Source organism: Crocodylus porosus, unplaced genomic scaffold (genome assembly GCF_001723895.1).
Source record: "Crocodylus porosus isolate Cpor-Errol unplaced genomic scaffold, CroPor_comp1, whole genome shotgun sequence".
Classification (NCBI taxonomy): Eukaryota; Metazoa; Chordata; order Crocodylia; family Crocodylidae; genus Crocodylus; species Crocodylus porosus.
Genome location: NW_017728943.1, coordinates 23,982,358 through 23,993,320, shown reverse-complemented (window position 1 = coordinate 23,993,320; position 10,963 = coordinate 23,982,358). Strand labels below are relative to the sequence as shown.

The window sequence follows — 10,963 nt, the reverse complement described above, 5'->3', positions numbered from 1 at the left end:
CCCCCCCCCTTTTTACTTTTAGGCAGTGTTTCCCATGCTTTGGAAATCTGAGCCCCCTTAAATGAGGACAGTTTTCCCCCTTGTACAGCCCCACTACATGAAAAAGATTGACTTATCCCCTTGAGTTTTAATTAAATTACATTTGGAAGCCTCTCCTTCCATGTCATGTCCTGCGAAGGACAGCTAACCATATTTATCAGCTTGAATAAAATTATTTAATACTGACCTAGAACAATACTTTCCAGGATAACAAAGTCTACAACTAACTTTACAGTGGCTAAACAATAATGTATAAGGGTCTGGACAAAGAAACAAAATACATCAAGTTTAAAGGGTTTGGGAACTTGGCCCATATCAACTACACCATGGGAACAGGCCATAAATCCACTCTTTCCTCAAGTGAAGTGGAAGTGAAACCACTCTAACTTAGCACTGTTTTACTGATAGGTATATTACCACAGGTTACTTTCCACTTACTGTAGGGGCAGAGGAGGAAGAGTGAGCACGTGGGTAGTTACTGAACTGCAAATGACTTGCAATAAATCTCTACTCCTTTTTAAACTCACTACAATTTGTTTATGTGTCTATAGTCTCCCTAGCTATGATGTGACGGTCCTGCTGTCAAGCTTCAGGGTCTATGGTTGTTGCATCAATGATGCTGATGGTAGGGTACAGCTTTTTCCCCGTCTCCCACTATACCAAAAGGAGCAGGCACATCAGACCATAAACAACAATGGACCCTTACCTGATAATCTGGTTTGGTGAAGTAGTCTAGGCTTGCAATATGATCCAGAAAGAGGTGAAATTCAGAAGGCATGTGTTTTAGCAGCATTCTATGTTCATACTTCTCTTTTATCATGCCAACTTGCTCCTGCAGAAAAGAAAACATACTAGTTTTCAGCATCACTCTCTCTGTTCCTAACACCTAAGCTTTAGCACTCCTGCAATGGATAGAACAGGCCCTCTAGGACCCTATAGGGACTCACTCATGTTAAAATGTTCTAGCAAAATGAGGCTGATTTGCCTGTGCAGGAAGAAGAAGATATTGGATCCAGAGGCTTCCTTTAGGTGTTGTCCTGATGTGCTGCTGGACCAGGGGTAGGCAATGTTTTTGAAAAATCTGCAGTCTACCTTGTAAGGTGCCGGAGTGCTGGCATACCAGAAAAACAAAACTAGGGCGAGGGGTACATGGTAGGATTCACTGTATATTAATAGAGTTAATAATCATAAATGTTGCTTTTCTACAGTAAATACCAAGTTTTCTAAAAGTTCTAAACCTGGTGACAATAAATAAAACTTCATATACTACCTTTGTTGTGTATTCTTTTTTTGTTAAGCATGCTGTGATAAGAGAGAGGAAAAAAGAGAGAAAGAGGGAAAGAGAAAGAAAAAGAGAAAAAGAGAAGAGGAGAGAGAGAAAAAAAGGATAGGAGGGAGAGAACCAGACACACACACACAGAACCAGACATGCAGCTCACACATGCACACAGACACACACATGTAGACAGAAATACACAGAACCAGACACACAGCTGCATATGCACACACAGAGACACACACAACCATAGACACACACACAGATGCCTACAGAACTAGACATACACACGTGCACACAGAACCAAACATGAGCGCACACAGATGCACACAGAATTCGCCTTAGCCCCCCTGTAGCCACCCCCCCCCCAGAGCGGCCACTGCCTGCCCACCCTGCACAGATGAGCCTGCAAAGATGTGGTGCTCCCAGCAGGGGAGCCTCTTCCTGGTTGGGGGATTGGGCTCAGAGTGGGCGGCAGCAGAGCAGCAGTGGCCTAGGCAGTGCTGGAGGGGTGGCTATGGAGGGGAGGAGACTAAGGCAAATTTTGGGGTGGCTATAGGCCCCCCCAAGCCTAGCCTAGTGCCTCCCCTGTGGGGTCCTGAGCCCTAGCTGGGCTTTGTGCCAGCGGCAGCTGCATGAGCCCCTCTGGGCGGATGGCAGGGGAGAGGGCTGAGGCAGTGCAACCCCAGGTCTCTCCCCCTCCCCCACCATCCACTCTGAGGCATGCATACAATTGCTTCCTAAAGCCTTGGCCCCAGATTCACACTGGCAGCAACTGCGCACATACCTTGGGATGCAGGGCGGGGGAGGGGCCTGAGGCAGGGCATCCATGCCTGCCTGTGGATGGACAGTGGTGGAGGGACTGAGGGTTGTGCTGCCTCAGGCCCCTTCCCGGTCCTCTCCCCAGAGGGGTGCACACAGCTGCTGCTGGCATAAAGCCCAACTGGGGCTCTGGAGCCCAAAGGGGCAGCACTAACTGAGGTGACCATCCCAGGCCCCATGCTCTGGGGGGCCCCACAGTCAGTGCCATATAGGCCCCGCCATGTGCTGCTGCTGCTGAGTGCTGCCAGCTCTGCCACCACCAAGCACTGCCGGTTCTGGCTGCTTGCCACCTCCAACCCCCTTGGGTCCCATACAGGCTCATATGTCCCAGGCCCTGCACACCCCTATGGACAGCTTTGGCGACACTAAAGGGAGCTATAGCCACCCCTCCAGTGCCACCCAGGCTGCCCCCACCCACCCTGTGCAGATGAGCTTGCTCCACTCCTACCCACAACACAGCTCTCCCTGAGGCCCTCCACTGGGAAGAGGCTGGCACCACCCCTGCAGCCAGCCCAGGCTCTGGGTAGCTGCTGCCAGCCATGGAGCTCAGGCTGCTTGCAGCAGGGCTTTTAGCATCCCAGCCACCTGCTGGGAGCAGCCTGGGCTGCATGGCTGGCAGCAGCTGCCCAGATCCTGGGCCAGACGTTATACGCCAGGCAAAATGGCCTTGCATGCTCTGGCACGTGCTCCGGGAGTTGCCGATTCCTGTGCTAGACTTTTCCAACAAAGCCAAAAAATTGCAAGATTCCCCATCCCCTGTGAGAGTTCTAACTAGTGTTAGGGACCAATATTCTGTGGGAAGGTCATATATGCTCTCCTGGAGAAGGTTTTTTCAGGAACATGTATGTGAATTCTTAGTTTAAGTCTTTTGGTTTGGGCACCCTATTTGACTCACCAACTGAAGATCCTGCGTAGCCCTTCTTGAGCAACTGGGCTGAAATTAATAAACCATCAGCCTCCTCAGAAAGTGTTTCTCTCCCTAAAGTCCTTGCTTGTTTGTAAGAAGGACTCTCTGGAACCAGGCTCTGGCATAATTCACCTCTACTTCAAATTCAACTTAGCTTTTTATGAAGTCTGATGACCCATTAACATTTATAATTTATATTAAGGTCCATGTAGATGTCCCAGACAGGCATCAAGAGTCTGTCATATCCGCCAGTACACATGCACACACACTACTATAGCAACTTGAGATGAAGCCTGAAAAACAACCTATAGCTACAGTTAATCACCAGGTTTCCTACCTTATCTTTGATCTTGCGCCATGGAAGTTGGCCAACTGCAAACTCCACTAACATGTAAAAGAGGGACCACAGGTCATCATGTCTACCCATCTCCTGGAGAAGATAGAGACAAAGTAAAGTGAAACAGCATCTTTGCTGCTGCTCAGTGTTTGTATTCTCCAGTGATGAGCCTCCTTGTTTATCAAGTGGAGAGGGTAACATCTATGGGATGTGTCAATTCCATTTTCAACATAATTAAAGAAAGTGGTTAGATATTATTAAGGCTGCAAAGTCAAGCACTCAAAATCAGGAAATGCCATAATGAAAACTCTATGCATCCTTAATTCCTCTCCCTGGCACAGATACATTATAAATGCTCTTTAATTATATGATTATGTGCTTGTTTTTCACAGGGTCCCTCTTGGTGCACAGGATGGACAGCACTGCATGACTGGGCAATTGTTCTGGAGGGGGGTTTAATTCTTATTAGAAATAAACATAAAAATTAAGTTCTAGAGAACAGCTGTGACTGCTCTTCAGAACGCAACGTAAATTCCCAAGGTAAAGACAATCTAAGCCCATTTCTGACTCTGACTCCTTCCATGACCTTGGACAAATCAATTAACTCAAGTATCAGTTTTCCAGTCTCTAAGAAGGGATAATGTCAACCTATATACTTTAGCCCTGAGAAAGGGCACTTCGTGCTTGATAGCTTGTCTAAAATCTCTCCCAGATATACAGCTGATCCAATAAAAGATGCCATCTTGTAACCTATACAATTCTGGAAGGAACTGTAAAGGATTCATACCTGTTGGTTATGTACTGAGAAATTTAGGGACCAAATCCCATTTTACGTTTATGTGTCACATGAGTGCCATTTTTGGCATTTACACAGATTTTAGATTCTACTCCCCTTGTGTAGTCACGCTTGTCCTGCTCTTCCTTTCTGAAGGCTAACCTCAGAAGGGAAGGCTCAGAAGGCTACAAGGGTTTCAAGGTGGAATAGAATAACCAGGGTATATGTATAAATTAATATCCCTGAAAGCATAGTCCAAGAGAAACCACAAATAATTACTGTTTGGCAGCAGCTTAGGAGGATCTCCACTTTTGCCCAGTGATTAAGGCATTTTACCAGGGAGCTGAAGATGCAGGTTCTGCCAGATCCTCTCTACCCCCCTCCCCAAGGGCTTTGAATCTTCATCTCTCACTTCTTAGCAAATTGCTCTAACCACTAGGCTATGGTCAGATTAACATGGCTAACTACCTCTCTCAGGACAGGGTGGCCAACCTGCAGCACAGGTGCCACAAGTTGCACAGGCAGCCTCTGTGTGGGAAGGGACTGGCAGCACAATGGCAGATACAGCAGGAAGCAGAATCCAAAGCAGTAGATCAGGTAGGGAGCACAGGGCAAGGAGCAGAAAGCCAAGCAGCAAATCAGGTAAGGGAAAGGGATTGGATTGGACTTGGGGAGGGTGCAGGGCTAATTTGTGGCCCCCACAAGTTCAGACATTGCACAGAGGACCCTATAGCCCTCCTCTAGAAAGGCATCCAAAAGGTGAAGATAGGGGGTGCCAAGAGAAGAGGAAAGTAGAGGTTGTTTGGTTCAGTAAGACAGACACTGCCCTGGAAGGCTTCTAATTTCTGTCCCCAGTGACTTCTCTGCATCGTGCATTTAATATTTGGTGGATAAAATGGATAAGCAGCAGCAGGATACTTTTTGCCACACTAAGGATCCTCTTTTCTTCAGGCATTTACCTGTGTGCCTGGGCAATTCTATTCTGCCACATGGAGAAACAGAACCTCAACTCTGAGAATGCCAAAAGTTGCCTTTATATGATGACCAAGTCTCATTTAGGTGCATAAAGGTGAAAAAGGATTTGGCCCAAAAAGTCAATATCAATGCTAAGCAATAACACTTGCAGGAGAAACTCCTCCTAAAAAAGCAACAGCACTTGGAGGCTGAAGTCTGGAGGGAGCCATAAGAGAATAGCAGCAAGAGCCTGGCATCAGAAGCCAAATGGCTTTATATGATGGGGTTCAAGAAATGAAAGATATTTAATATCTAAATAGAAAGCATTTTTTAAATATTTACATATGATAGTTATGAATTGAAGAAAGATGAGATCTCCATGGAGAGTTTGGGATGAAACAGTTCAGACATTCTACATAAGTAACATCTGTCCTTAGAGGAAAATCTGGTTTGTGTAAATTACCCTTCACCTGGGCCATGCTTCAACCTTCAGATGGACAGTGGGCTCTAGGGAGCCAGCTGTTGCGCAGAACAGATCAGGATTCTACTGGGAAGCAGCCAAAGTGCACAGGAACCTGGGACTGACAGTGGGCACTTTTACACATGCTCTGGGGGTAAGGGGTGTTTAATTAGAGTGGCTCCAAGAGCCGCTCTAATTAAAGCACCTCAGCATCTCATGTATCAATGTATCAGCATAATTATAGTCCGTCAGAGCAGCTGCCATACTCATTTACAGGCACCCAGTGATATCAGTTTCTCTTGGATTTTTAAAACTTGATTTTTATTTTTTCTTAATAATGGAGCATGATAATTACCAAATGTGAGACTTTGCCTAGAGAAAATCCAACAGCAAGAATATATTTTTATATTGGCAATCAATAGTTTTACACTTTCACTAGAGGTTGTAGATACATGAACTTGTTTTAGGCAATAAGTTAGAAGTCACATCAAACTAAACCTAAACATCAACCCACTTTCACCACTAAAGAGCACAGAATTTAACAGCTGCTGGGGAGGGTGAACCCTATCTTTTAAACCCTTGAATAGTTGAGATACTCACTCGATTTTTGTGTGCATTCACTGAAGCATAGCGGACTGTTCCCCGAAAACCAGCAACATTGCGAGGCTGTAGGGAGGCAATAAATAATCTCAGAAACAAAGCAGTGTTGCAGAGTCCAGAGTATAATAAACTTTTAAAGACTTCCCAGCTATACCTTTACAAATCTGTCAAATGCTAAACTCTTATCGAAAGCCATTTCTATGCTCTAGTAGCTACATAAACACACAGTGCATTTTTTAGCCCCATATTTAACCACTAATCTGCACTGAGAGCAAGGTACTGGTCATTATTACAAGGCAGCTAGAGCAAAAGAGATGTCAGTATTTTCCAGGTTTCTACCTTCTGACAGTTCTCAGCCAGCCCCAGATAGTGCAGGGAAGTCTGCACGTGCAATGGCTATCCTGCCCAGTCAGGGGCTCATTGCTAGCTGCCCCACTAGCAGATCGAGGCAGGGGGCTAAGACCCGCCCCCCCTGCAGCTCTTTCCAAGCCCCCTTCCACTGATTTGGCAGCTGGGATGGGAAGCTCCCTGCTGCTGGGGCAGCAGGACATTGTCCCTGTCTGGGCTCCCCCACCGGAGCCTACCCCAGTAGCAGACAACTCCCAGGGGCAGGAAGCAATCTCCTGACCTCTGCCAGGAGACAACTATCTCCTCGCCCCATGTCCCCTGCCAACCCCTGGGCTAGCACCCAGGCGGAGCTTAGAGCTCAACCTGGATGCTGCTCGGGGCCACAGTGGGTCGGGGCAGAGTGCTGTCAGGAATAGCAAATCTGCAGCCAAATCCTCGCATGTGTAGACACCTGCTCTTGGTGGGTTTACTCGAGAGTAATTTACTCTTGAGTAAACCCACCCCACAGCATTTGCACATGTAGATGCACGTACTGAGAAATGAATTGGTATGAGGTAAACTAAGTCTGTTCAGGGCAAGAGTAGTGGACTGCTCTTCTGAAATACTGCCAATGAACAGATGCTCCTGCTGACCTTGTCCAGTATCTCCTCACGAATTAGTCAATACCTTCTGTCTTACATGCCTCACACATCTTCATTCCTCCTCCTCCCAATAAAAACTGGTCCCATCCTTTAAGACTGTGAATCTGGATAGGACACCACACTAGAGAATGTCCCAGAGCCAAAAAGATGGACTGGATTGGATGTATCAGTTTACTCCCATCTCAGTTGTCTTCCCTGGACTTCTAGCTGCTCAAATCCTCTCATTTCTCCCACATGGCTCCTGTCATTATTGGATCTGAGGGTGCCTACACATGTTCAGGGTCTCACTGTAACTCCCAGCACTTCACATAAAGTGCCATGAGTTAGAGCTCCCACCACCATGAGTTAAAGCTCCCACTGCCATGAGTTAGAGCCCCCACCTGCCTGTTGGGTTGGGGGAAGGGCTGGAGCCTGCCTGCACTGGCACTAGCCATCAGGCAGGGGTGCTCCAGCAACCTCCAAGGAGGCTGCTGAACTACCCCTCTCCCAAGCTCTGCTCCCCCATCCCTCCCCAGCTCCAGGTCTGTCAGCAGGGGAAGGAGGGGGAGGGAGAGTGACAGCACGAAGTTGCTAGCTTCTTTGAATGGCCAGAGCTCGGGTGGGCAATGGGGGCGGGTGGAACAGAGCTCAAGGCAAGGGCTTTGTGAAAAGTTAACCCTGAGTGCCTATACTACAGCTTCCTGGTACCCTACCTATTTCCTGCTACCTAAGTTGGCTATCTAAAAACCATCTCTGCCTCAGAACAGGTGCACAGCCCTCACCACCTGATGTGATCCACAAGAAAGGTCAGAATTAAACAAATGAAAACACTTTGATGAAAACTCGTCCAAGATGAGTAGGGGAACTAGGTGTCCAAGACGAGTGGTCGTTTCTTAAGGAGATGATTCTCCAAGCCCAAGGAGTGACAGTCCCAATGTGAGTCAAAAGGGGCAAGACTGCTCAAAAGCCCCCCCCCGGCTCACCAAAGGCATTCAGGAATGCCTGAAAGCCAAAAAGGAGGCATACATCGAGTGGAAAGGAGGGGCTATCACCAAAGAGGATTATTACCTCCATCGCTCGAGTCTGTAAGGAGGCTGTTAGGAAAGCTAAGGCACAGACAGAACTAGGGCCAGCAACAAGGATCAAGGACAACAAAAACTCCTTTTTTAAATACATAGGGAGTAAAAACAATGCACCAGGCAACATGGGGCCCCTGCAGGATACGCTTAGCAATCTAGTAGTTGCACCAAATGAAAAAGCAGGTCTTTTTAACAAATCCTTTGCCTCCATTTTTCTGAGTAGGGAGACATCTCCCCGACCAGGATTCAGGACAGGGACATCTCCCCCACTGGGATTCAGGACAGACTCAGGAGAAACTCTGCCAGGCCTAGGGTCAGGGAGGATTGAGTTAGGGAACTTCTGGAGAGGCTGGTTCAAATCAGCAGGTCCAGATGCTCTGCACCCCAGCGTGCTGAAGGAATTGGCAGGGGTCATCGCGGGGTCCCTGGCACAGCTTTACAAGCACTCATGGTGCTCTGGCCAGGTGCCAGAAGATTGGAAGAAGGCCAATGTGGTCCCCATTTTTAAAAAAGAGAAGAGGGATGACCCAGGCAATTATAGGCCCATTAGTCTTACTTTGGTCCTGGGGAAGCTCTTTGAGGACTATACAGCCATTGCTCGGGTTTGTAGGGGGGCTGTTAGAAAAGCCAAAGTGAAGATGGAACTGGGACTAGCAACCCAGATCAAGGACAATAAGAAGTCCTTTTTTAAATACATAGCTGGTAAAAAGAAGGTTCCAGGTAATGTAAGCTTCTGCAGGACATGCTAGAAAGTCTGGTGGTCACACCAAACGTCAAAGCTAACTTATTTAACAACTTCTTTGCTTCCATTTTTCTGAGCAGGGACCAGGTCATCTCCTCCATCATGTTCCCTGACATTTCCAGGGGAGGCGCAGACAGGCCAAGGGTCAGAGTGGACCTAGTCAGTGACTTCCTGGTGGGACACATCCAAATCAGCAGGTCTTGACGATCTCCATCCCAGAGAGCTGAGAGAATTAACAGAGGTCATTGTGGGTCCCCTGGCACAGCTTTACGAGCACTCGTGGTGCTCTTGCAAGGTGCCAGAGGACTGGAAGAGGGCCAATGTGGTCCCTATTTTCAAAAAAGGTAGGAGGGAAGACCCAGGAAACTATAGGCCTGTTAGTCTTACCTCGGTCCTGGGGAAGCTCTTCAAGAAAATTATCCAGGAGCACATCTGCAAGGGAGCAGCAGGGAGGTTATGCTTAGGGGCAACCAACATGGGTTCATCAGAGGCAGGTCCTGTCAGACCAACCTGGTGACCTTTTATGATCAGGTCACTAAATCCTTGGATGAAGGTGTCATGGTGGACATAGTCTTTCTGGACTTTAGAAAAGCCTTCGACACTGTCTCTCACCCCATTCTCATTAAAAAAATTAGGCGACCGTGGTGTCGATCCCTACACGGTCAGATGGGTCGCCAATTGGCTGGAGGGCTGTACCCAGAGAGTGGTCATGGATGAGTCTTTTTCGACCTGGAAGAATGTGGGCAATGGGGTTCTCCAGGGCTCAGTCCTCGCGCCTGCGCTGTTCAACATCTTCATCAGTGACTTGGATAAGGGGGTGAATAGCACCTTGTTCAAATTTGCAGATGACACTAAGATATAGGGGGAGGTGGCCATGCTAGAGGGGAGGAACAAGGTGCAATCAGATCTGGACAGGTTACAGAAGTGGGTGGATAAGAATAGGATCAGTTTCAATACTGACAAGTGCAAGGTGCTACACCTGGGGAGAAAGAACCAGCAGCACACCTACAGACTGGAGAACTCGCCTCTCATCAGCACAGAGGCAGAAAAGGATCTTGGAGTCATTATGACTCAAAGATGAACATGGGCCGCCAATGTGGGGATGCAGTCAGAAAGGCTAACTGTACCTTGTCATGCATCCAAAGATGCATAATGAGCAGGTCCAAGGAGGTGATCTTCTCCCTCTATGTGACCTTGGTAAGGCCCCAGTTGGACTACTGCATCCAGTTCTGGGCGCTGCACTTCAGGAGGGATGTGGACAGCATGGAGAGGGTCCAGAGAAGGGCCACTCACATGATTGGAGGGATCAGGGCAGGTCCTATGAGGAAAGGCTAAGGGACCTGAACCTGTTCAGCCTCCACAAGAGGAGGCTGAGAGGGGAGCTAGTGGCGATCTATAAACTTATTAGGGGGGGACCAAAGGGAAATGGGTGAGATCCTGTTCCCCAGAGCAGCTCCCAGAGAAACAAGGAATAACGGACACAACTTGATTGAGAGTAGGTTCAGGCTAGACATCACAAGGCACTACTTCACAGAGCAGCCAGGATCTGGAACCAGCTTCAAGGGAAGTGGTGCTGGCTCCTACCTTAGGGGTCTTTAAAAGGAGGCTTAATAATTATCTAGCTGGGATCATCTGAGCTTAATCTTACCAGGGGTCCTATGAGCCCAGTATTCATTCCTGGCCAAGGCAGGGGATCAGACTTGATGATCTGCTCAGGTCCCCTCCAAGCCTACATCTATGAACCTATGATGTTCTCTTCTTTTGCCTCCTTGGATCTAACTGTATTCTCCATTTTCTTGTGCCCTTTCCTTAAATGCTCCCCAAGAGACAGGGGGCTTAATATAGTTGCCTTGAGAACAAGCCAGCCCTACCACTGGCATTCATTAGAGGGGATTTGTTCCCTTGATTTCATAGATTTCATAGACATTAGGGCTGGAAGGGACCTCGGAAGATCATCGCGTCCAGCCCCCTGCCCAAAGGGCAGGAAGTCAGCTGGGGTCATAG

At 47.9% G+C, this 10,963-nt stretch overlaps 1 protein-coding gene across 1 annotated transcript in view; it reads right to left on the bottom strand.

Moving 5' to 3' along the window:
* The window catches only part of TTBK1 (tau tubulin kinase 1), a 288,897-nt gene that overhangs the window by 90,193 nt on the left and 187,741 nt on the right, over positions 1 to 10,963 (bottom strand). The window contains exons 6-8 of the mRNA XM_019549020.1: positions 6,171 to 6,236; positions 3,382 to 3,474; positions 746 to 871 (exon numbers count right to left, since the gene is read on the bottom strand). Coding sequence (XP_019404565.1) covers positions 746 to 871; positions 3,382 to 3,474; positions 6,171 to 6,236 — 285 coding nt within the window. The remainder of the gene's footprint in view (positions 1 to 745; positions 872 to 3,381; positions 3,475 to 6,170; positions 6,237 to 10,963) is intronic.